The sequence below is a fragment of the Spermophilus citellus genome (assembly GCF_964194105.1).
Source record: "Spermophilus citellus genome assembly, chromosome: 15".
Classification (NCBI taxonomy): Eukaryota; Metazoa; Chordata; class Mammalia; order Rodentia; family Sciuridae; genus Spermophilus; species Spermophilus citellus.
In genome coordinates this window covers 44236990-44264158 of record NC_138195.1, presented here as the reverse complement: position 1 = coordinate 44264158, position 27169 = coordinate 44236990, and the positions used below count along the sequence as shown (strand labels likewise).

The 27169-nt window shown below is 38.5% G+C and overlaps 1 protein-coding gene across 1 annotated transcript; it reads left to right on the top strand.

Moving 5' to 3' along the window:
• The first annotated feature begins 469 nt into the window (after nt 1-469).
• On the top strand, nt 470-27169 carry PPA1 (inorganic pyrophosphatase 1). The gene is made up of 11 exons (XM_081267106.1): nt 470-652; nt 3463-3521; nt 11318-11371; nt 12428-12547; nt 14184-14270; nt 16070-16196; nt 19603-19730; nt 20535-20620; nt 24168-24237; nt 25477-25519; nt 26814-27169. The coding sequence occupies exons 1-11, from the start codon at nt 589-591 to the stop codon at nt 26843-26845; spliced, it is 870 nt and encodes a 289-aa protein (XP_081123232.1). The 5' UTR covers nt 470-588; the 3' UTR covers nt 26846-27169.

Genomic DNA, 27169 nt, shown 5'->3' with positions numbered 1-27169 from the left:
AATTCTCAGGAAAGAAAAGGCGGAAAGGAATGAAGAGAAAGAGGAAAGAAGGGAGAGAGAAAGAGAGAAACAGCAAGCAGGGCAGGTCTGGGAAGCAAGTGACTGACTTATCGCCTTCCGAGATAAGAAATTGCTCTGCAGGGGGGCGTGAGAGTCAAAGGTGAGCTCCCTGCGTGCGTGGTGGAGAGGTCAGTGGTCAACTGCTAGCTGGCCTCGGCTGAGAGCTAGCGCTCTTACTCTCTACCAAGCCCCAGCTGGGAAAGACGAGCGAAGGGGCCGGGCGACTAGAGAGAACCCGAGCCACAGCTGGCACCAGCCACGTGGCCTAGGCTCGGAGCCAGGAGGCGGTCCTAGGAGGCGGGACTGGGGGCGTAGCCTGGGCGTGCGGACGCGCGGCGGGCGGAATGCGCCTGCGCGGATGGGCGGGGCGGGGGCGCGGTGATAGCTCCACCCGAGCCGTATTAAAGGCCGCCCCCACCGGTTCGCGGTCCAGCCTTCGCGGTGCGCAGGCGCTAGCTCTCTTCTTGTCAGTCGGCGCCGCGTGCAGGCAGTTGACTGTGGCGGTGGCGGTCAATTGTCTCCGGCACCATGAGCGGTTTCAGCAGCGAGGAGCGCGCCGCGCCTTTTACCCTCGAGTACCGAGTCTTCCTCAGTGAGTATTGGCGGCCTGCGCCGCCTCCCTCCCCCCGGCCGCCCATTCATTCCCGGCCTCGCTGCGGCCCGCTCTCGGCCCCTGGTCTGCGGCGCGGGCTGGGCTCCTCGGGCGCGTCCCCACGTCTTGGCGGGAGGGACAAGATTCGCCTTCTGGCCATCCCCCTCTGACGGAGGAGGCTTCCCATTTCACCTGCTCGGCGGGACCCACATCCGGGCCCGGCTAGTTTTGCAGGTTCGGGCTCCAGCAGGGTCAGATGGGAAAGAATCCACTGAGTCACCCTAGGAAGGTGCCTGGAGGTAAAACAATCCCCGTAAGAGGATTGCGGGGACCGAGGGCGGTGACCGCCCGAAGACCTTTATCCCTCCGCCCTAGCCCAGATTGTATGCGCTGAGCCGGGTCAAGTAGTCGTCCTCGTTTAGGGACTAGGAGACTGACACCCGGGTCACGCACGACCCATCCTCGGAGGTCGCGCTCCTGGCTCTCGCACCGCGTGTTTTCCCGTAGCACTGATGCTAGGAGTGCTCCTTCTGAAACAGAAAGAGTGCAGCTCCAGCTAGACAGGTGACGTCAATCTGGGGAACACGAGTGAGCAAGTGCCAAGTTTATACTCGGGTGCGGGGGTCGGCATCCTAGGATACCCATCCCAAGTCCTGCACTGAGAAGCGAGCAGGTTGTCTGGGCGCACCACCTTATTCCTTGCTGGTACAGGAAAGCTACCCGGATTTATCTTGATCTTACCCTCCCACCCTCAGATACTAGGAATAGATAAATGGCTTTAACGGAGGCGTCAGAAAACTGTCACCTAAGTCGCTTCTATTTTAACCTCTTTTCAGTTTTATGTAAAGGAAATGGGCAGGTGCAGAGAGCTCTTGAGTTAGCGCATGAAGGGCAGGGAAGGGAGTACTGAAAGAATGAACAAAGCACCTGGCAAAACGTAGCCTGGTTTGAAAGGAAAAGGAAAGTGAGCCCTAAAGCTTACATGTCTAGTTGAAGATTAAACCACCAGATAAAATCCCGGAAGGGTGGGACTCCCCATTTTATTCAATGTCAGAGTTAAGCAGCCAGGACAGTGCAGGAATTTTTGGCTAATAGTTCACTGAGAAGTGTTGGCTTCAGAATTTCTCTATAGAATAGGCTTAGAGAAGTGACTGGTTTCGAGGTGAGGGGATCAACTGAGAATTATCTTCAGACTACATAGGCAGAACAGACAACAGTGTTTGTACTTAGGTTGTGTATTGACAGTGAGTGAGTGGTTGTTAAGGTAGTTCACCCTGACTAAAGTAAACTATAAAATGGAGCTCTCTAGAATTTAAGAAATAAATATGTAATTTTTTTTTTTTTTTTTTTGTACCAGGGATTGAACCCAGAGGCACTTAACCACTGAGCCACATCCCAGCGCTTTTGGTGTTTTATTTAGAGACAGGTTATAACACTGAATTCCTTAGGGCCTGTGAGTTGCTGATGCTGGCTTTGAACTGGCAATCTTCCTGCTTCAGCCTCCTGAGCTGCTGGTATTTATAGGTGTGTTCCACCATGCCTGGCTAGAACTATGTAATTAATTTCATGTGCTTTTTGTAAATTAGATTTCTTAGCTTCTTTTCCTTAATATGGAAAGTAAAGTTTTTTACCTTTACATTTGTTAAAACTTCTAAGTGTTCTGGGTATTGTGGTGCCTACCAGTAATCTCAGTGATTTGGGAGGCTGAGGCAGGAAGATTGCAAGTTTGAGGTGAGCCTCAGCAATTTAGCAAGACCCTAAGCAACTTAGTTAGACCCTATCTCAAACAAACAAACAAACACAACAACAAAAAATAGGGCTGGAAATGGGTTATAGCTCAGTGGTAAAATGCCCCTTGTTCAATCCCCAGTACAAAAAAACAAAATGCAACACTGTTAAGGGTCTGAAAGGCTGTGAAGTCACAATTGACTCTGAAGAGACCCCTACTGGATTCTGGACAGTCACAAGTTTTTCTGTTCCACTTTGTTTTTTAAACTTGATGAGATTCAATGTGGATGGACTGTTAGGTCTTCTAAGAACAGAATAGTGAAAAGGGTGTATGTGTGGTTATTTGTTTGTTTGTTTGTTTGCGGTACTTGAAGGTCCTTACACACAGCTAGGCTAGGCAAGTCCTCTACCATTGAGATACATCCTCAGTCCTGGGGACATTTTAAAAAATGACTTTTGGATAGTTGAGTCTCTAGAGTATAGAAATTACCTGCAAAGAGTTGTTGCAACTTGATTAGTCTTAAAAGCCATTATTTAAGATAGCCATCTTAAAACATCACTTAAAGCAACATGATTTATAATTTAGCATCTAAGCGCCCTTCTCTAGGTTTTTTTTATATAAAAGTTATGTATACATTTGAGTGATACAAGATGAGTCAAAAAAAAATTGATCATCTTTTGTATACTAAGCAATGCTAGGTTTAGGGGATGCAAGGCAGTTCCTGTACTTGTAATAGGTGTTCCTGCCTGTTACATACCTACAGAGTGCATTGGGTAAAAATAGTCTGGGAAGAAGCTCAAGAAAAACGAAATATACAACCAGATTATTTTGTTTAGATGTGGAAATAAAATTTTGATATTCAAAAATATGTACTTCAGTCCTTAATATAAGCAACTCCAGAGGCTGAGACAGGAAGATCACTTCCAGGCCAGCCTGAACTACGTATTGAGACATTGTCTCAAAATAAAAAAAGGGGCTGGGTTCAATCTCCAGTACCAGAAAATAAAATAAAAACAAAAATGTGTACTTCATGCATTTGGCAATATGACCACAGTAATAACCTTTTAAATTTATTTTGCAGAAAATGAAAAAGGACAATATATATCTCCATTTCATGATATTCCAATTTACGCAGATAAGGTAAGGTATCCCTGTCATTTGAACATGGTCTTTTACTCAGATCAGCTATTTCTACATATGGAATGTTTCTAACAAATGTTTAAAATGTCTTGTTGTGCTTAGTTAAGTTTATTAACTAGGAGCTGGGGCTGTAGCTCAGTGTTAGAGTGCCTGCCTCACACTTGTGAGGCACTGGGTTTGATCCTCATAACCACATAAAAATAAATAAAGATATTGTGTCCATCTATAACTAAAAAAAAAATTTTAAAGTTTATTGACTAAATAAAAAATAAGTCTGTCCTACCACTGTACTATCCCCAACTCTTTTTCTTTTTTAAAATCTTTTTTTGTAGTTGTAGATGGGTAGAGTGCCTTTATTTAATTATTTTATTTATTTGTAAGTAGTTCTGAGGATCAAACCCGGTGCCTTACACACTCTACCAGTAAGCTACAGCCCCAGCTCTGATTTCATTTTTGACACAAAGTTTCACTAACTTCTTCAGGTTGACCTTGAACTTCTGAGCCTCCTGAGGTTTCAGCCTTCCAAATATCTGGGATCACAAGTGTGTGCCACTGTGCCTGGCAAGAAATCAGTCTTAAAACCAGATTATTCAGTTAAAGAAGCAACTACATGTTGGGAAAGATTAGAGGAATAGAGGCAGAATTTTTTAGGGTGCTTTATTAAATAAAAAAATCACATTGGTCTTTGTGTGTTTAGAACTAAAATCTTAGTACTTCATTACTCTAGCACAAAATCTTGACTATAATGTTTGTTTGTTTATTTTGGTACCAGGAATTAAACCCAGAGGCACTTAACCACCGAGCCACATCCCCAGCCCTTTTTTATATATTTTATTTTAGAGACAGGGTCTCACTGAGTTGTTTAACACCTCACTAAGTTGCGGAGGCTGGCTTTGAACTAAAAATCCTCCTGCCTCAGCCTCATGAGTCTCAGGGATTATAGGTGTGCACCACCATGCCTCACTAGTTATCTGTTCTTATATGTACCCAATGAGCTGGAGATTTAGTAGATTGGTATGTTTACCATAAATTAATAAGAATCTTTACTTTTCTAGGAAAAATATTTACAACTAGATATATATTAAAAACTTTAGGGCTGGGGTTGTGGCTCAGCAGTAGAGCGCTCGCCCTGGGTTCGATCCTCAGCACCACGTAAAAATAAACAAAATAAAGGTGTTGTGTACAACTAAAAAATATTTAAAAAAAAAAAGAAAACAAACTTTATAATCCTTGGGTAGTAGGATTAACCAGTGACTTTTTTGTTTTTGTGGGGTTAGGGATAGAACCCAGGGCCTTACTTACACATTCTAGGCAAGTGATTACCTCTGAGCTGTATCCTCAGCACATATTTTCACAACTTTAGTTATGTTAAAAAGGGGGGGGGGTGCTGGGGTAGAGTTGGTAGAGTGCTTGCCTTGCATGCTTAAGGCACTGGGTTCAATCCCCAGCAACACACACACACACCCCAAAAAACCTAGGTTTTTTTTGTTTTTAGCCTCCTTTGCAGTGGGAGGGGTTTGTACTGTGTCCAGGAACTTGACACAGGATATATATCTGGTTTTATACATTTCATATTTTTTTCTTCAAGAAGAAGTTTGAGTTATAAAAGCCACATAGGCTACTGACCTTCCTTGGCTTAGTATTGATCCATACTACATGTGAATGTCACATTGTGATGCGTGTGTAGAATAATAGTAGATGAAATTTTTTCCTTGTGTGTGCTCAGTCTTACTGTTTTCTGGGCTTGACTCTTAGGAATAGACAAATATATTGTACTGTTCTTCTGCCAGGAAGTTTGCTTAAGTTCCCTGTTGACACTTAGGCACTGGCAGAAAATCCATTTCATGTGTTGCTTCAGAGGAGCCTGCCTGAACTAGGCCCCAGTTGGAGACGATAGAGCACAGAGCCCCAAGACAGTTATGTGCCATAGTTATACAGGAGGGACCTTTAATTGGCATGTGTTTTCCTGTAGAAGACTCAAAATTTTATCTATTCAGAAACTCGGTTTGTTGCATCTGATTTTCTGAGAGCTGATGAATTACTGATTCCTCCCCACCTCTTGAATTGGTCTCATTTGGTCGGTTTGACCTATCCATTTGTTGAATAATAGTATTTACATCCTACGTAAAGAACTTCATGGTAACGACTCCGACCATTTTGAATAATGAAGAGGTACCTTTGCATGCAGGTGAGCTCAGAAAGGAAACCACTTTACACATAATTGATTTTTGGTGTTCATAAATAATTAGACAGTGTTCTAGCCAAGAACAGAATCATCATAGAAGTCATAGTACCTGCTCTTATTGCTGCTTCAAATATTCCAAGATAGGAAACTGAGATGACCTTTTGGTGTTGTACAAAACATCTTTACTCAGTTACCCTGTGACACTGAAGTCTTGTATGGGGTTGCTTGTATCGTGGTATGGTTACTCAGGAAGCCTCTACCCTCTGCCACCCTGTGCTGGCTCAGACGTGTGAGCTCTGGATTTCTGCAGTTGTCCAGAACCTAAGGACCTTGTTGCTTCTGATTCCTCCTTGAGAAGCTGGACGAAGCTCTTTTGTTTTGTTTTCAGGGAAGTTGTTGAAAACACAAACATAGGTGTGGACAACACGGGTTAATTTTGGATTATTACCTACCTCCCAAAGTTTCCTTTCTCTTTTCCTTTCTTTCCTCTCCAATTCCAATGTGATTAAGTTTACGTGATGTATTTTTGTGTGTGTGGTCATAATCTTTATCTCTAGTATGGTAAGTCTTTGAGGTAATGAGGGAATGTCACTAACAGTAAAGATGTACCTTTAACATAACTCCACTAAAGAAAAATGTCCAAAGGCTTGTATATTGTACTGCACATTAGGATCTTTCAATGTGTGTAACATCCAATTTGGTTATGCCATTAGGTTGTCAAGTTAGCCAGGCCTGGAAGTTGTTATGACTCAGGTGTTTTATGTCCAAATGTAGTGGGTAGAGTAGGTGAAGGCAAGGAGTCACTGGATATATATATATATATATATATATATATATATATATATATATATATATATATATAATTTTTTTTTTTTTTTTTTTTTTTTTTGTATGAACTCCCTTTGCTCTGCCTTTGTTTGGGGATCAAATATAAAAGTACCTGAGACTGGGGTTGTGGCTCAGTGGTAGAGCGCTTGCCTAGCATATGCAAGGCACTGGTTCAATTCTCAGTACCTCATATACATAAATAAAATAAAGGTTCATTGACAACTAAAAAATTAAAATATATATACACACATGTACTTGTGGCTCAGGAATATCTTCTAAGAACTTCTAAGATACCAGGAATTTAAAAATCCCAGGACATGGTAAATAATATGAACACTGAGTAGATAAAGATACAAAGTGCTCATATATCATGACTTGATATTATAATTTTAGAAGTGTGGTGTTTTCCTAGTCCATGGACCTTAAATGTTCATGTTAAAAACTAGTTCTGACTATGTAACATCTTTGTTTTTCCTGAACTTGTTGGGAACATATAGTAGTTTGTGTAAATATGGAACTGTCTCTTATTCCCCTCCAAAAAGGTCAAGCTTCTAATCAAATAGGTTGATGTTTTAGAAACTTTTATTTTCTGCAGTTTTGGGGCAGTTGTGCATTTTTCTTGGGAAAGGTTCTAGTTCGTCATTGCAAATGATAAAAATGTTGATAACTAGAAATGTAGGCTCTTTTTATTAAAAAAAAATCAAGCAAGAGGAGAAAATAAATTACCATTAAAATATCTGTTTTCAAAATTTAGTAATTCTGAAGTTATCTGAAGGGGAAAAGTAGGTGTTTAGAATAAACTAAGAATTGTTAAGACTTGGAGGATTAAGTTACCACTCTGTGTTGGTACATATGGCAGGGTGTATTTCTAACAGGGTTGTTTGACTGCCATAAGCAAGAAATCTTTGTAATTGCACAATAACAAAGTTCAGGTTAAGCATCTGAAACTTTTTTTTTTTTTAGTTGTTGATGGACCTTTATTTATTGATTTTATTTTTATATGGTGCTGAGAATCAAACCCAGTGTCTCACACATGAGAGGCAAAAGCACTGCCACTGAGCCACAGTCCCAGCCCAGAATCTGAAACTTTGAATGCTCAAAATGTTTCATGTTCAGAGCAATGGAATTGGATTAGGGATACTCAACTAGTAGAGTCTATGTAACTGTTCCAGAATCCCAACACCTGAAGTCAAATGCTTTTGGTCCCAAGCTTTTTGGATAAGGGTACTTGGCCAGTATTACTGAAAGTCTTGTGTATGTATGTTTTTTTGTTTTTTGTTTTTTTTACTTTAATAGGTTAAACATCTTCCTCTGGACTGTTAACACAATCTTTTTGTTTTCTAGTTGGACACATTATCTTTATTTTATATATTTTTATGTGGTGCTGAGGATCGAACCCAGGGCCTCGCACGAGCTAGGTGAGCGCTCTACCGTTGAGCCACAATCCCAGTCCTGTTAACACAATCTTTGAGCAAAAAATTTGTGTGTGTGTGTGGGGGGGGGGCGGGGGTTGACATGTTTTCCTTTGCTGTTACAATTCTAAATAGGGCACAATAGTATAAACTTTGTTCATCATATTTCTTTCCATTAGCTTCTAAAATAGACTGTCATTTGTCAATTAAATAATTTAGGAATCCATTTATTTTTAACAACTGGAGAGAATATCCTTCTATAATCATAAAACCAACTTTGATGCCTAAACTGAAAAGTCACTGTTAAGAGCCATTGTTGCTCAGTGATCACTGAATAAGGTAAAATATTCTTGGAATGATGAAAAACCTGATGCACCTCTTCAAAACCATTATGGGGCTGGATCATTTCCTTATTACCTATGTGAACTCTTTTTTAATTGTTGATGAACCTTTGTTTTATTTATTTATATCCGCTATTGAGATTTGAACCCAGTGCCTCACACATGCTAGGCAAGCACTCTACCACTTATCTACAGCCCCAGCCCCTATGTGAGCTCTCTGATAGGGATTTTGTACATCTGAAATTCAAAAAAAATATAAAGCAACTCATTTGGTATTAGCTTCTTTATATCGAATCTCTAGATGGTTTTAGAAAAATATTCTTTCTACAACCACCACTGTCTTCTACTGAAAACTTTAAAAAATGAGTGGTGGGGGGCTGGGGTTGTCACTCAGTGATAGAGTGCTTGCTCAGCATGTGTGAGGCACTGGGTTCGAGTCTCAGCACCACATATAAATAAGTAAAATAAAGGTGCATTGACAAGTAAAACAGTACTTAAAAAAAATGAGAGTGGTGGGATCAGAGGGTGATTTTTGTGTTTCTTTTCAGGTCTGGCCTTTACTTGATTTCTGTCTGAAGTTTTCTAGAGAAATAAATCATGAGTCAACTTGAAAGTGCTCATTTCAGCTACTTGTATAAATCTATGATATAGCGTGTCATGTTCACTAGGCTTTAGATCTAGTGTTGTAAACAGATCACAAGTCATGTCATGAGGGATGCAGCACTCCTGGGTTCAATATCAGTATCAAAAAACAAAAATAAAAAAATAACCGCTACTTAGTTGAACTTTCATGTGGTAATAGCTCCCCCTTGTGAATCTTTAAGATATTGCTCATGAAAACTTTTAAATCCCTGACATAGTTTACAGATCTTTCCTTTTCATAGCTAAGACGTGATACTAGATAAATGTAGTTCTTGAAAACTTACAGTGGACAAAGTGACATTTAACCAGAGGTTGGTCCTGAGGCTTCCTACCCATGAACAATTGTTACATTTTCTAAACCATCTAGTTATTACTTAATAGGGATATAGGAAAAGAGTGGTTCATTCAGTCCCAGATTTAAGTGAAATCTCTATTTTAATGGCTTTATATGGTATTCCATAGGCATCAGGAGGCTTGGCAGAATGTACACATATGTAGCTTTTCTGCTTGTTTAAAAACAACAGTAAGGTGATTTCTGACTTGATACCTTTGACTTATTCCCTGATAGTTTATCAGCCTTGTCTTTTCATGCAAAATAGCAGAGGGGTACTTCTAAAAAGTTGTGTAAGTAATTTTCATTTCATTTTATTCATTCATAGGTTGAGCCCAGGTTTTCATGCATGCAAGACAGATGTTGGGCTACCACTGAGCTACAGCGCCAGCCCTATTTATTTATTTTTAGTGGAATATCACCATGTTGCCCCAATTGGTCTCAAACTCTGGGGTACAAATGAGATCCTCTTAGCTCATTCTGAATAGCTAGGTCTATCACTCAGCTCTAATTTTCATTTTTTTTTTCCCTTTGGTGGGGCTGGGAATTGAACCCAGCGCCTTCCACATGCTAGGCAAGTGTTATACTGCTGAGCTATTAAAGGTAGATGTTTGTGGGGGGTTGGGGAGTACTCGGAATTGAACCCAGGGGTGCTCTGCCATTGAGCTACATCTCCAGCCTATTTCATTTTTGATCTTGAGTTAGTCTACACAAAATTGCAGAGGTGATCTTGAACTCATGGTTCTCCTGCCTCAGCCTTCCAAGTTGCTGGAATTACAGGTGTGCACCACCACACCCAGTTTAAAGATACATTTTTGATAAAAGAATGATTGCAGATTAAGCTTCATCTGTGTCCTTCTAGGGGCTACAAACAGAAAAACTCACTACAAGTTTTATTCCTTGGTAAAAATCATAGTCTGGAGGCTGGGGCCATACCTCAGTGGCAGAGCTCTTGCTTAGCATATGTGAGGCACTAGTTCGATCCTCAACATCACATTAAAAAATAATAAAAATATTATATGTCCCTCTACAACTAAAAAAAAATTTGTAAATTTTATAAATCATAGTCTGGGGCTGGGGTTCTGGCTGAGTGGTAGAGTGTTTGCCTAGCACACTTGAGGCACTGGGTTCGATCTTCACACCACATAAAATTGAAATAAAGATATTGTGTTCACCTATAATAAAGTAAATGGTCTGTTTAAAGCTCGGTTTTAGTTAAACAAAAAATATGGACTTGCCATTGGTTTTCTAAATATCTTTTTTTAGTTATCAATGGACCTTTATTTTATTTATTTATATGTGGTGCTAAGAATCGAACCCAGTGCCTCACATGGGCTAGGCAAGCACTCTACCACTGAGTTACAACCCCAGCCTCTGCCAAGTCCATATTTAACTTGGTATGCAAAATGAGATGAAAAAGTATGCATGCTCCTGAAAATCATCTACTTTACGGTAAACAATTTAAGGGGGGGGCAGTAAATACATACACACACAACTTAAGGCTCTTAGCTAATTACAGTACTACTGTGTTTGCCTGACATTTTTGGAATATGTTTTTCTTCAATGCCAAACAGACTTTAGTCCTTTTGGGACTTGATTTTGAAAAGCAGTCAAATTTGGAGAATAATGTAGGTAATATAGCTGTATAATTTTGTTAAAGTATGATCAAGTAATTCGGCTGATTTAGGGGTTTCTCTCTCCCACCCTGTACTGGGGATTAAGTCCAGGGATGTTCTCTCATCCCCCATCTTTTTTTTTTTTTTTTTTTTTTTTAAAGATAGGGTCTTGTGTGGCTCAAGCGGTAGCGGTAGCGCGTTCGCCTGGCATGCGTGCGGCCCGGGTTCGATCCTCAGCACCATATACAAACAAAGATGTTGTGTCCGCCGAAAACTAAAAATTAAATATTAAAAATAAAAATATTAAAAAAAAAAGATAGGGTCTTACTAAGTTGCTAAAATTGACCTCAGACTAACAATTTAACTTTGGAAGAAACACACATGCTTCCGGTAATAAGAGACAAATTAGCTCCTGTGGTCATCTTATCTTTGTTTTTCCAGGATATCTTTCACATGGTTGTTGAAGTTCCACGCTGGTCTAATGCAAAAATGGAGGTAATGTTTCACCTTTAATATCAGACTTAGGATATTAGATATTAGATATTATTAGGATATTAGGTATTATTAAGGGTGAAACATCTGTACTCTTCTCCGTGCTCACACTAAACTTAGCCATTTACTATTTGTAAATATGCTCCAGACTTTCCTTCCCCACACCTTTGCTTCTGATGTTCTCAAACTTTTTTTTTTTTTCTTGTATTCTTTTTTCTGGTACTAAGGAATGAACCTGGGGTACTCTCCACCAAGCTGTACCCTCAGCACTTTTTCTTTTTCATTTTGAGACAGGGTCTCACCAAGTTGCCCAGGCTGGTCTTGAATCCATAGTCTTCTGCCTCAGCCTTCCAATTGGTAGACATGTGCCTCCACACCAACTTCCTCCTCTTACTCTTAAATTCTTCTTGACTCCTCTTTAGCCATCCCAGCTACAAGTAATCTCACTGGAATTTCTGTTGCATTTTGTTAATTTCTACTGATGACTCCTAACATGGTTGCCTTTTTGTTATTGTTGAATTTTTTGAACATGTTTTGCATGTAATATACATTCATGCTTTTTTTTTTTTTTTTTTTTTTTTGGTACCAGGTATTGAACCCAAGGGCACTTAACCACTGAGTCATGTATCCAGCCCTTTTTATTTTTTATTTTTAATACAGGGTCTTGCTAAGTTGCTGAGACTTACTTTGAACTTGAGATCCTCCTGACTTAGCCTCCTGAGCCATGGGGATTCCAGGCATGTGCACTGCACCCAGCACACTCAGATATTTCAATAATTTTAAATGCTTTAAAAGAAAGATGAAATTGGATTATATTTGTTTTGCCCTTTTAATAAAAATCTTGGTATTTTTTTCAAGTGTTTCCAGCTAATTTTAGTTGTTGCTGTCTAGAATTAGTAATTGATAATTGCCTAATTAAGCTTTCCACTTAAGGGCTAATTGTGAAAACATGTTAGTCCAAATTATAAAAATGTTAGGGATAAAATTAATTGTTAAAAGTGGAATTAGGAGACAACATGCCATAATTCATTTCCTTAGATATCTATTTGAATCTTTCAGATTGCTACAAAGGACCCTTTAAACCCAATTAAGCAAGATGTGAAAAAAGGGAAACTCCGTTATGTTGCGAATTTGTTCCCCTACAAGGGGTATATCTGGAACTATGGTGCCATCCCTCAGGTATGTTTGCATGTACTTCCTGAAAATATACTCTTTTAACTTACTAAAAATTAACTTAAGTGGTTAGTTAAAAAAAAAAAAAGAATATATATATATATATATATTAAACACCTTCAGAAAATATAGACTTAAAAAACTTCGGGGTAATTAATACATTTTAATACTTCCTTAAATACCCTTTTTTCCATAATTAGCTGAAATTTAAATACAACATTTAAACTCAGATTTGAAAGTTTATTCTTTTCCAAAATATTTTGTTTTTTTTTAATGGACTGGTTATAAGATATATGCATTCTTTCTTTCCAGATTAAGTGGCATGTCTACTAATAGAGACTTCTTTTTTGAGGGGAATGTTACTGAGGATCAAACTCCAGGCCTCATGCGTACAAGGCAGACACTCTACCACTGAGCTGTATCCCCAGCCCAAGTCTACAACTAATAAAGAGAGAACATAAGATGGTGGTTAAAAGCACTGATTTTTGGTTCTGGACTTATCTCCCTTTCTTTCTCCCTGAGACATTAATAATATTCAGTTCCTGAAGTTATTGGCAGAGATAAAGCATATAGTACCTCACATGCAGTTCTCATAGCCATTGACTTTTAGGTTTAGGGTCCCGATTCCTCCTTTGGGTCAAGCTCTTTGTGGTAAAGTAATGATGGGAGGGAGTCCTGTTTTCTTAAGCAGTTAGCCCTTCTAGAAGGGTATATTTTGCATCGTTTACTAATTTATCTCTACCAAAATGCCAGTACGCAGCAGATTCTTATTTGATATTTGAATGAAGAGTCACTATTATGAGTCTATTATGAGTAAACAACATTTATTTAATTCTGGTTTAGCTAGGCTAATGCTGAGGCACTTACTAACTGTTCAGTTTAATTTTTCCTCTTGATAAGTGGTTTGTTTCTATTCACCATTAAGTCTATTAAATGAAATCTACTGTGAAACAATTTTAAGTTACTAGAAAGAACATAAGTCAAACTCATCTAGCTTATTGGGTAATCACAAAGTTGTCTGCCCTACTACAGTGCCTTACCTTGTACTTCAGTTCATTTAGTGTTAGTATTTAAGTGTGGTGCCTTTAGGAAAACATTGCTGAAATGCTTTGTTGGATATGGTCTTCTTTATTTATCCCTCTTCATTTTTATCTTTTTGTTTTCACATCAGCTGAATAGGCAAACAAATCCAAGTCATAAATATGCTCTGATAGAGGAAGAAAAGAAAAACAGCAGTTGCATTTCAAACCTAACTTCCTGACAAGCACAGGTTTCAGTTCTTTTGTGTGGTGCTTTGCAAGGGTCCTGGCTTGCCTTTTAGCAAGGAAAGCAAGCCAGGAATTTAAGCTTCAGAAAATCCTGATGAAACTTTTTAGTTGTGGTTCCTGGTCAGCAATGATGCTTTTAACATAAGAAAGTATCATTTCTATTTTCATATTGCTGCCTACCCACATCTGTTTTAGTGTCTTAGTGTCTTATTTAGATGCTTAAAGTGAATAAAGAATTTTAAAAATGAGAAAAAAATAGTTGAAGATGCGTGTTTTTGCAGAAAGAGTTATGGGATGTTATCTGTTAATGTCAACATAATCCACTTTGTCAGCAACATATACAAGAATGATATACCCTAATCCTTGTTTTTTAGACTTGGGAAGACCCAGGACACAGTGATAAACATACTGGCTGTTGTGGTGACAATGACCCAATTGATGTTTGTGAAATTGGAAGCAAGGTAATGAAATTGGACATTTTATTCTACTGTGTTAAGATGAAATTAATGAAATATATCAAAATTCATGCTTTAAAAAATATTGTGAATACAGTATATGACTATTAGTGAAATAGTGATGTCTCTTTGGCGATTGGTTTCTCTTTCCTTCCAAGCATTTATACATTGCCATTTGTACATTTAAACCTAATCTGGGAAATGTAGAAGAAGGGGATATTCTTCAGTGTCCTGGGAGATGGACAGCTAGCCAATAGGTGAAGGGCACCAAGAGGCACATTTTATCTTAGTACAAAGCAAACTGAACCTAATGATTTGAAGAGATTGGTGAAATGACTCCAGCCAAATGGACCACATAAGCTTATGATAGTGATTCTTCTATTAAGTAGGGTTGCTCTAAAATTCTGATTATAGTTACTTCTTTCTTTTTTTAAATTGGTACTGGAGATTGAAAATAGGGGTCCTTCACCACTGAGCTACATTCCCTGCCTTTTATTTTGTATTTTGAGACGGGCTTGCCAAGTCGCCTAGGGCCTTGCTAAATTGCTGAGGCTGACCTCGGACTTGTGATCCTCCTGCCTCAGTCTTAGTAAAGCACATTAAGAGATGTATCTGAAGCTAAGCGTAGTGTTACATGCCTGTAATCCCAGCAATTCTGAAGGCAAAGGCAGGAAAATCACAGGTTCAAGACCAGCCTTGGCAATTTAGCAAGACCTTATCTCAAAATTTTTTTCAAAAGGGGAAATAGCTCAGTGGTAGAGACTTGCCTAGCATGTAAGAGGCCCTTGGTTCAAACCCCACTACTTCAAAAAGGAGGGGAAAAAAAAAAAGCCAATCTAAGTCTGCTGCAATGATACATGCTACAATGATACGTAGCTACAAAGGAGGCTGAGGCAGGAGGATTGCTGAGAGCCACAGCCAAGTAGGAATGACGCATGGCAATTTCCTTGTCAGCCTAGGGTTTAGGGCAATCCGGGTTTAGGGTGGATCCTGCTGGGAATAGGGCATATCCTGCTGCCTCAGGCGCCCGCTCCTTGAGTTCCCTGAGTTCCCGTTGAGTTCTCCCAGGATTCAGAGGGTATTTGGTATGCAGAGCCCAGTGGAGGGTGTGGATTTTCCCAGAACGTGCGTGTAGAGTGCCAGTGAGAGTTCGGGAATAAAGAATTGCTGTTTGAATCTACAAGGCTGTGAGTGGCTTGTGATTTTGTGCCCAGCCAGACTGCGGCAGAGGATCACAAATTCAAGGCCAGCCTGGAAACACATAGCAAGACCCTGTCTCAAAAAAAGGAAAATTGTTTCTGAAACAAATTATGGTGAACTTATTCTTCAGCACAAAGACAATATGAAAAGTATTATTAATTACCCTGAATTATGTTACTGATTTTCTTCTGACCTATAAGAGAACAGGACTTACAGGTCTTGTTTTCAACCTTAAGACTGATAAAGCATTTATATCTTTTAAAAATTTGCTTCAAGCTGGACAAGGTGGCGCATCCCTATAATCCTAGCAACTCGGGAGGCTGAGACAGGAGGATCACAAGTTCAAGACCAGCCTTAACAACTTAGCAAGACCCTTTCTCAAAATAAAAATTAAGATGGCTAGGAATGTAGTTCTGTGGTAAAGTACCTCTGGCTTTAATCCCTAGTACTTAAATAAATAATTTTAAAAGTTTACTTCAAGGAACAATCTTCAAGTAAATTTGCAGAAATTTGACACCTTTCTTATTTCCTATTACTCCCAAGTAAAACTTTGTTTCAAACTTCCATTCTGTAATTCTGTCCTGACTGTGATTATTGCCCCTCAGGTATGTGCAAGAGGTGAAATAATCAGGGTGAAAGTTCTAGGCATATTGGCTATGATTGATGAAGGAGAAACTGACTGGAAAGTCATTGCCATTAACGTGGATGATCCTGATGCAGCGAATTATAATGGTAAGAAAATTAAGTCTTTCTAACTTTCTTAGGCAAGACCAAACTTTACCCATATGATTGGAATTGTAAACCCCTGACTCCACATTGTTAAAGAATGGAGGAACAAAGCATTGTTATTTGTACAACTGAACTTGGGACAAGTTCTCTTTCGTTCTGTGAAAGAAAAAAAATCTGTTTGGGTTTATTGGATTTTCTTTTAATGTATTTAGTAAGTTGTGTGATCATCACCACTGTCTAATTCCAGATAATTTCCTTTGCCCTAAAAGGACATTCTGTTTTGTTGACATTATCTTTTTGTGTGTTAGGAGGTGAGTATTGGAGATTGAACCCAACAGTGCTCTACCTCTGAGCTACATTCCCAACCTCATTTCTTTTTGAGATAGGATTTTGCTGAATTGCTGAGACTGGCCTCAAATTTGCCATCCTCTTGCTTCAGCTTTTGGAATTGCTGGGATTACAAGCATTGACTACCATACCCGTGACTGATTTTATCATTTTTTTAAAATATTTTCTTAGTTGTAGTTGGATATAATACCTTTATTTTTATTTGTTTTTATTTTTATGTGGTGCTGAGGATTGAACCCAGCACCTCACTCATGCTAGGTGAGTGCTCTACCACTGAGCCACAACCTCATCCCCTGATCTTAATATTTTTATTCATTGGTATTTAACACATTCACTAGGTTGTGCAACCACCACCACGAGGTCAGTTTACTTCCTTTCCCCTCCTTCTCCCAGGTCCTAGCAAGCACTAGGTCTACTTTTGTCTCTAGAGGTTTCATGCACATGGGCCTGTATGGCACGCTGTCTCGTCTGGCTGCTTTCACTTCACGTTTTCTAGGTTCTTTCATGTCGCCTGTATCAGTACTCACTCCTTTGTATGGCTGAATTTTGTTCCATTGTGTGGATGTTAATATTTTGTGTGTGTCCACCAGGTGTAGACATTGGGGTTCTAGTGATTATAAACAATGCCATGATCCTGTATGTGTTTTTGTGTGGACATGTTTTTAATCAAAACAGTGGTACTGTTTCTCGTTCTGTGGCTGGTCCTTTCATTTTCTTAACAGTATACTTTGAGGTACTGAGTTTTAAATTCTGATGGAAGTCCAGTTTTTCCTTTTAATCATCTGTTTATTTATATGTGGTGCTGAGGATCGAACCCAGTGCCTCGTATGTGTTAGGCGAGTACTCTATCACAGAGCCACAACCCCAGCCCTTTTCTTGTGTTTTTGGTGTTGTGTCTAAGAAACCATTGCCTGATTCAAGGTCATAAAGGTTTGAGCTTATATTTTCTTCCATGAGTTTATAAATTTAGCTTTTACATTGTAGTCTTTGATTTATTTTGAGTTAATTTTTCCATAGGCGTGGACAAACAGACTTGTATAACATGCAGCCTTTTGTGTCTAGCTGCTTTCACTCACTGTCCATTTTCTAGCTCATTCATGTGTGTAGTATGTATCAGTAATTAACCTTGCTTCTACTTCTAACCGTTTATCTGGTTATTGAATTAGTCTTATAAGTCAAATGGGTCTCACTGGAGAAGTGTCAGCAGGGCTGTGTTCCTCTGCGGGCCCTCAGGAAGATCCATTTTTTTCTCACTGCAAACTTGAGTTCCTTGTCACAGCTCCTCTGACTCATCTTCCTTCTTTATGTGTAAGGACCTCTGTGATTACGTCAGGCCCACCCAGATGACCAGGGATAATACCCCAGGGTTAAGGTCAGATGATGAACAACCTTAATTCCATCTGCTCCATTTTCCCCCCTTGCTATGAAACAGCACTTTCACAGACTGGGAATTGAGAGATGGGTGTCTGTCCTACCACAGCAGTAAAATTATTTTGTATGGCCCTGTACGGTGGATATATGATAATGTGCATTTGCCTAACCCGTAGATTTTCATAGTGGCAGAATAACGCCCCCTCTAGAAATGCCCAACTCTTAACCCTGAAACCTGGGAAGATGTCACCTGTGGCCAGTGGGCTTTCTGACACGATTAACATTAAGGGCCTGGGATGGGGGAAGTATCCTGGAGTAAGTATCCAAGTGGGCCTAATCCATCACACACATCCTTTCCCAGCTGTGTTGACAGAGCAATGTGATGGCAAGAGAAAGCTCAGGGAGGTGCCACATTGCTGGCTTGAAAATGCTGGAGGTGAGGAGGGGGCAGTCTATGAAAACTGATAAATGCAAGGAAACAAATTCTCTCCCAGAGTCCTTAGAAGGGTGCATAGCTGGGCCAGGTTGTGGCTTAGTGGTAGAGTGCTTGCCTAGCATGTGTGAGTCACTACCACATACAATAAACAAATAAAATAAAGATATTAAAAAAGGTCACACAGCCCTGCAGACACCTAGTAGCACCACAGGACTGTTAGATAATAAACATGTTATTTTAAGCTACCAAGCTTGTGATTTTATTGTTTTACAGAATAGATTAGCTAATATACAGTATGGGAGTGAACCTTAGTAGATGTAAATTTTTTAAAGAATCATTTATAAGGTCAATTCCAGGATGAAATGTAGATTATAACGAAAGAATCTTACTTTATTACAAATGTATGAAAGAACCTCCCTGACCTTAGTTGCTTTAGGGTTAAGTGAAATTAGTAAGACCAAAGGCAGAAAGAACTGCACATAGCATTGGACTGCAGTTGGTAAAGTTGTTTTTGTTGGATCGATGCTTCACAGGCCTAGACACTAAACACATACTGGATCTGAGCAATTAAATAAATGGATGGAAGATGGTGAACCCAGGCTTCTCCCTGTTGCAGTGGGGGGTTATAGATAAGCAAGGAGATGTGGCTAGAATTGTATGTGTAGTAATGAATTAGAGTTGGAGATACCAGTATGAACCCAAATTTATCCCAATGTAGAAACAGATGGAGACATAGAGAAATAACTTTGAGCATAGTGCAATGGTACACACCTGCAATCACAGTGACTCTAGTGACTGAGGCAGGAAGTTTGCAAGGTCAAGGCCAATCTCAGCAACTTAGTAAGACCCTGTCTCAAAAAATAAAAAGGTCTGGGGATGTAACTCAGTGGTAAAGCACCCCTGGGTTCAATCCCCAGTACCAAAAGAAAAGTTTTTAAATATATGTATGTACATGACTTGGTATACACATATCTGTTTCTTTATCATCTGGGAGGGTTTAGGAGAACTTTTCAGTGATGATGAGCTCCTCTGGCACCCAGATTCTACAATGAAGAGGATCTAAGATCCTGGGAGAAATGGTAGATTCTATGACTACAGCAGGGAATGAAAAGATGAGCCCCAAGTATCTTATAGTGTGAGGAAGTAAAGAACTGCCCCCTAAAACATAATGGGAGGTCTGTCAAAGTAAATATTTGATGTTTTTGTTGAATGCATAAATAATAATGCATCTTGCAAATTCCTTATACTCTATAGATATAAATGATGTCAAACGGCTGAAACCCGGCTACCTAGAAGCTACTGTGGACTGGTTTAGAAGGTACAAGGTTCCTGATGGAAAACCAGAAAATGAATTTGCTTTCAATGCTGAATTTAAAGATAAGGTGATATGTCATTCATAACTGTAGCTTTAGGCCTGTTTGTATTGAGACTTATAATTTAATCATATAATTCTCATTTAAAAATTAAACAAAAGACTAAAGACTTAGACAGTCTTTGTGTCTTATTAACCTTTGTTTAAATGTTCTCTTTATTTTTTTATTTATTTATTTTTAAAGAGAGAGAGGCAAGGGAGAGAGAGAGAGAATTTATTTATTTATTTTAGTTCTCGGCGGACACAACATCTTTGTATGTGGTGCTGAGGATCGAACCCGGGCCGCACGCATGCCAGGCGAGCGCGCTACCGCTTGAGCCACATCCCCAGCCCCTCTTTATTTTTTAACAGAAGGAGTGATTCAAAAGAAAGTATCAGGGTTTGGGAAATGTCTATCATATTTCTTAGTAATAAACAATTTTTAAATAGTGTCAGCATGATTTTTTAAAATAAAAACCTCACATCATGCTGGGCGTGGTGGCACACGCCTCTAATCCCAGTGACTTGAGAGACTAAGATAGGAGGATTACAATTTCAAGGCCAGCCTTGGTAACCTAGCGAGGCCCTCAGCAGCTTAGTGAGATCCTGTCTCAAAATAAAAAGTAAAAGGGACTGGGGATGTGGCTCAATGGTTAAGCAATCCTGGCTTAAATCCCTAATTATGAAAATAAAAAACTTCACCTCATAATGGTCGCATCCCACTTCTTTACTGAATTTGACAAAATCCGTGACAATTATGCATGGACATATGGTAATGGGGGAAAAAAAAACACATTTCTACACTGTGACTAATTAATCTCTCTTTAAATTATAGGACTTTGCAGTTGATATTATTAAAAGCACTCATGACTATTGGAAAGCATTAGTGACTAAGAAAACGGATGGAAAAGGAATCAGTTGGTAAGTGTTCCCCTCTTCTGCATGTTCAATACAGAGCAAGCCAGTTTGTGCCCAAGGTTTCAGTAACCGTAAGACACTGTACTATTACATTCACTTGGTAAAGAACTAGTTTTGTCAGTGCTCAAGTGAATGTGGACACTCTGAACAAGTACAATCTAAAACATAAAGAGGACAGTGAAGTCAGAGCTGTGTGAGGGTATATGGGAAAGCCTGCTGGCATCAGGGCATTCAGAATATAAAAGATAAAGATAAGTGCAGGGTTATTATCCTTTGATGTAGAAACTTAAGGTGCATCACAACTACACCAGCGTCTACCGTGTACACCAAATTTATCATCACTAATAGTAGCTAATGTTTATGAAGCAGTTAATATCTGCTGAGCCTATAATGGGTGTGGGGTAATTGAATATAATATAATCACAGTCACTTCAGAATAAGTGTCAGAGCAAGAATTCATACTCTTGTCTGGCCCCCGAACCTGCGTTCTTAACAGTACAGTGGACTTCCTCAAGAGGCTACCCACTGTGATCACTTACCTATTCTGAAAATACTAATCAATGAAATAGATAATGGAATGAGGTATAGGAATATTGGAAAGGGCAGAGCAAGTGTTGCAGATGATATTGTATATCCAGATGTATGTAGTAGCTCAGTGGTAAGAGTACCCCTGGATTTAATCCTTAATACCCACTTCCTACCGCCACCCCACTCCATGCACAAATAAAAAAAAAAAAATACCAAGGTTAAATAGTAAGTCTTTAAGACCCAAGAAAGGGAAACTTTAAGATTCTGTTGAGGAATATACAAGATGTTAAATAGAAAGATAATAAAATGTTCGAGCTGGGCACAGTGTCACACACCTGTAATCCCCACGGTTTAGGAGGCTGAGACAGAATGATCGTGTATTCAAAGCCAGCCTCAGCAATGGCAAGGCACTAAGCAACTCAGTGAGACCCTATCTGTAAATAAAATACAAAAATAGGACTGGGGATGGGGCTCAGTGGTTGAGTGCCCCTGAGTTCAATCCCTGGTACCCAAAGCAGGGAAAAAGAATGACATTCAATTTCTTCTAGAAACAATTTACATGTGAGAATAACCAGGAATTCAGGAAAAAGAAAAAACAAAGGTAGTAGAGGTGTAAAGGAGTGTTAATTATAATAGTAGGTTCATGTTGTTTACAGTTCATAATACAGTATATATTTTGAAGGCTGTGGTTATGACTCAGTGGTAGAGCACTTGCCTTGCATGTGTGAAGCACATAAAAATAAATAAAGATTAAAAAATATGTTAAAAATATATTTTTTGAATTAATGATTTTAAACCAATTGGCTATTAAGGAAGAAAAGAAGACTAGATTTCTATTTCCTTATAATCCTTAAACCAAGCATGCATACTGGCAACCACCATCGTGATCCAGGTGTTTTATTTTTAAAATATGCTATAACTAGGCAGGTGCTTGGTGTATGTTCTGTGGACAACATCCCAGCACCAATTTTCTTACATCCAGCCTATTTTATACTCTTAATTGGATTTTCTCTGCCAGCATTTGAATTTACAACCCCTGTCTTACCATCAGTATTTAATTCCAGATAGAAAAATTTATTATTAGGCCTGGGGATGTGGCTCAAGTGGTAGCGTGCTCGCCTAACATGCATGAGGCACTGGGTTCACTTAATATTTTTTAGTTTTAAGTGAACACAATATCTTTATTTTATTTTTACATGGTGCTGAGAATCATACCTAGTGCCTCATGCATGTTAGGCGAGCACGCTACCACTTGAGCCACATCCCCAGGCCTAATAATATTTTTTTTTAAAAAAAGGAAAAAATTTATTATTAAAAATTTCTGGGCTGGGGTTGTGGCTCAGCAGTAGAGCACCTGCCTAGCACGTACAAGGCCCTGGGTTCAATCTTCAGCACCACATAAAAATAAACAAATAAAGGTATTGTGTCCAGCTACAACTAAAAAATAAATATTAAAAAAATTCTTTAAAAAAAAGCAGATATTTTGCTTGTAGTAGGCATGACCTTTCTAAACACAACACTAATTTTAAAAAGTTTTATAAATGGTATTATTTTTTATGTATCAGAAGACGTTTCCTACTTATCTTTTTTAAACAATACATAACAAAGGCTTGATTCCTTAACTTATTAACTTCAATAAGCTATTTATAAGAAAAAAGATGAAGGGGAAAAGGTAGAGCAATCGTTTGTTTATAAGAAGATATAGTCTTATTCATTGTTTAAAATGTAGTTAAATGCATGATTTTTTTTTTTTTTTTTTTTTTTTTTTTGGTAGTACCACAGTGAATGTATCTTATAGATGTGGCCTTAGATTTTTCTTTAAGTATAAGAAAATCCTACTGTATAAAAATAATTCTCCTAAGAATCTTCTATATCAGGATAATATCCTATAAACTGAAAATATCATAATTCCACAAACAGAGGAAAATCCGAGAAAAGTTAACATGTTTGTGTGAAAATGAACAGTCAGGGTTTGGTGGTGCACGCCTGTAATTTCAGCACCTCTGGAGGCTGAGGCAGGAGGATTACAAGTTCAGGGCCAGCCTCAGTTATTAAGGCCCTAAGCAACTTAGTGAGACCCTGTCTCAAAATAAAAAGGACTGGGAATTTAGATCAGTGGTAACAGGTAATGCAGATATTTCATTTCTCATTTTAATATTTTTTGTTATGCACACATTATGTTATATTAATGCTATAATAAGAATTTAACTATAGATAAGCAAAAAGACCGTTAATCACCCAGAATCACACTTTCCAGATACCTCTATTAATATTTGGAGGGGTTTTCCTCTGGTCCTTTATATAAGTACATAATACTTTTAAAAATAGTTATAATTATATTGCATGCACAATTAATTTTATGCTTTTTAAATTTAACACCATACTGTAAGCATTTTCCCATTATAATATGGTGTAACATTCTGTTTCTGTATAATATTCTATCGTGGTTAAACCATTTTTCATTATCCCTTATTGTTGGACATTTTGGTTACTTCCAATTTTTCACTGGTTTACCGTTCACAGTATGGGAACATCTTTAGAGATTCAGTCTTGTATTGGGCTCTCAGAGTGGAAATTTCTCTATCAAAGCTTATGAACTTTATAAAGATTTTGATTACATTTTAATGTAGAGTTCAGGTATTACTCTTACCAGGAGTGTCTTGTTTCAGATATCCCATAAGCCCTTATAGGAACAGAGATACATTTTTGTTTCATTTTCTTCAACTAGGAAAGACGTTTCTCATTTCAGTTGGTATTTCTCAGCTATTTCAGTGAGAACTGAAAGTATCCAGTCTCAGATTCTTAAATCTAAACTATAGATATTTGAGTAAAATTAACCACAAGAAAAATTCACCTTTACAAAATAATTAGTGTTTAATATAGGTGAGAGAGCTTTCAACCAACCAAACTTGAATGTCATAAGGTCTAAATCTTCAACTTATTTTTTAACTCTTTTAAGAGGATTTGTTGTTGCTGTTGTTGTTGTTATTTTGTCTTCTGACTACTTTTGTTTTATTCATAGCATGAATACAACAGTGTCTGAGAGCCCCTTCAAGTGTGATCCTGATGCTGCCAAAGCCATTGTGGATGCTGTATGTAAAAGTTTTCTTTAAAAAGAGGATGGGAGCTGGGTTGTGGCTCAGTGGTAGAGTGCTCGCCTAGCATGTGCAAGGCCCTGGGTTCAATCCTCAGCACCACATAAAAATAAATAAAATAAAAGCATACTGTCCATCTACAATTACAAAAAAATAAAAAATAAAAAGATGAGTGATAAATGATATGTTGCCAAATAGGGGGAAAAAAGTGCTTCTTTCACAGATAATTTGAGTACCTCCTATATTGTGTGAAGTCTTGAAATGCGAACCCATGAACACAGGTAAACATTTGACCAAGGGGAGAAGCTGAGGAATGATCCTACTGAACTATAAGTTGGACAGGCAGCAAAGTAATATAATTCATAAAAATCAAAATGACTGAAGAATGTGCCAGGTAACCCAAGTGCCTGTTACCTGTCATAAGCCATTTTTCACAAGAGAACCAATATGGATTTACTTGTCTTCATTTTGGCAAGGATTGAGGAAGTTACTTAATTTTAGGTACCACTGCAGATTGTAATACTAGAAAAGAATGTCATGGGAGATACTAAACCAACTATCAAAACAGTCGTTTTGTTTTTGTATTATTTTTAATTTTGTGGTTTAGACTTAACAAAAAAAAGACTGAACCAGATCATCTTCAATTATTATCACTTACAGTATTTAATAAAAAGGCAAACCGCCAGGTATAGTGGCATATGAGGCAGGAGGATGGCAAGTTCCAGGCCAATCTAGGCAACTTGTGAGACTTTTTCTCAAAATAAAAATAAAAAGGGCTGGAGATACAGCTCGGGGGTAGAGCACTTTCCTCGCATGGTCAATAAGTAATGGAACTCTGACTTGGCTACCTTGCAGCATAGGGAAAAGGGACAACAATATGAGCCTGTTACAAGTTTACTATGAATCCTGACAACATTGAGATAAATAAGAAAAACTGGGATGGAAAACCCATTGATCAATTATTATTATAACTTGACTTTTCCAACACTGCTTATGTTTTGTGTGTGTGTGTATATATAAAATTATTCTATATGCATAAAAGATAAGTCAAGAGTCTTGAATATGTTAGTGTCTCTTAGCAGAAGAGTAAAACTTGCACTATTCCTGTATATTATCAACTATTTTTAGAACCTAAAAATTAGGGTAGCCTTTTATCAAGATTCTTTCAAATTTTGCAGTATACTTTTAGTTGTTTCCCCCCCACATCAGACTAATGCATTTTAATATTTATTTTAGTTACCACCACCATGTGAATCTGCCTGCACAATACCAACAGATGGTAAGATCTACATTCCAGTAGAATCATTAAAAATTGGGTATATGTATGTAAAATTATATATTTTATTTTTCACTGACATGTATATATGGAGCACAGAATGATGTTTTGATGTTATAATATAGGATAATTAGATCATGCTTAAGTCTGTCACCTCACATACTTTTTTCATGGGGTGAAAACATTTAAAATATACTGTTTGATCTATTTTTAGTGTACAGTGGGGTTGGGGCTGTAGCTTAGTGTAGATCTTAGCCTGCTCAAGGCCCTGAGTTTAATCCCTAGCATGTAAGGAAGGAAGGGCCATTATGTAGTACAGCTGCCATTCTGTGCAGCACATCCCTACCTTATTCTTCCTGTCTAGCTGCAACTTTGTACCCTTGGATCAACATCTCCCTTTCCCTATCCTCCCTCTCCCACTCTCTGGCCCTTGGCAACCACCATTCCACTCTGAGCTTCTATGAACTCAACTCTTTTTAGATCCTACACATAAATGAGATCATGCTGTATTTGTGTTTTCTGTGCCTTGCTTACTTAACTTGGCATTATGTGCACCAGGTTCATCCATGTTATATATAAATACATTTTTAGTATACCACATAACATGGAGAGAGAAGGAAAAGAGAAACATTTTTAGAGTTCCTTAGCATATGTGAAGATGGATGGGCTGCTACATAGCACCTTTAGTGCCACTCTGTATCACACTGGTTTCCGAACTGTGACCCAGTGTTCCTCGAGATCCATGTACATGCCTCATGGGCAATGTGGGAGGGACCTTGAGTTGGCTGGGCTCCACGTTCCCCTCTGGTAACAGGCAGCTTCGTCTGGAAAATGGTTCTCTCCCTGTTTAGCTCTTAGAAACCTGTTTTTTCTGTTAAGAAAATGGTTCTGCCACTTTAAAACAAATTTGAGAATCACATTGTACAATTAATATCAAGAGTAAGGAAGTCTGGGCCTGGGATTGTGGCTTAGTGGTAGAGTGCTCGCCTAGCTCGGGTGGGACCCGAGTTCGATCCTCAGCACCACATAAAAATAAAGGCATTGTGTTGTGTCCATCTACAACAACAACAAAAAAAAAAAACTTCAAAAAAAAAAAAGTAAGGAAGCCTAGGTTGGGTATGGTAGCGCATTCCTATAATCCCAGTGGCTGAGGAGGCTGAGGCAGGAAGATCACTATATTTATGTTGAGATAATCTGTAGTGGGATCCATTAAAGCAAGTATAGTATTGTTGTATATTGTGTGTAATTTTGATTCTCAGTAGCAATTCTGATCTGTTTTTCTTTTCTCTGAATACAGTGGATAAGTGGTTCCATCACCAGAAAAACTGATGGGATTTCTCTGGAATATAAGATGATACTGCTGCACCCTACTCATCTGGAACTATTAGATGCAAAAGTAGTAGCTTTTCAAAGCTTTAAATTTATAGAACTCATCTAATTAAAGCAAATTCTCCTGTGACCAGTCTAATATATTCGGAATGTTACCTATCCAAAAGCATTTTTCGTATTTCGAGTAAGATAACTTTAGTACATGCTTAAATGTCAAAGCAGTTGTGGTTGGAAGTCATTTGTGAAGAGGTGGGCAAGATGAACACATATTGGATGTGTATGTTTACCATGTGTTAGAAAATAAAATTATTTTGCTGAAACTTG

Coding starts and splice junctions, on each gene's coding strand:
- PPA1 (XM_081267106.1), top strand. CDS start 589: ATGAGCGGTTTCAGCAGCGAGGAGCGCGCCGCGCCTTTTACCCTCGAG. Junction 11,372..12,427: donor GGTCTAATGCAAAAATGGAG/GTAATGTTTCAC, acceptor TGAATCTTTCAG/ATTGCTACAAAGGACCCTTT. Junction 12,548..14,183: donor ACTATGGTGCCATCCCTCAG/GTATGTTTGCAT, acceptor CTTGTTTTTTAG/ACTTGGGAAGACCCAGGACA.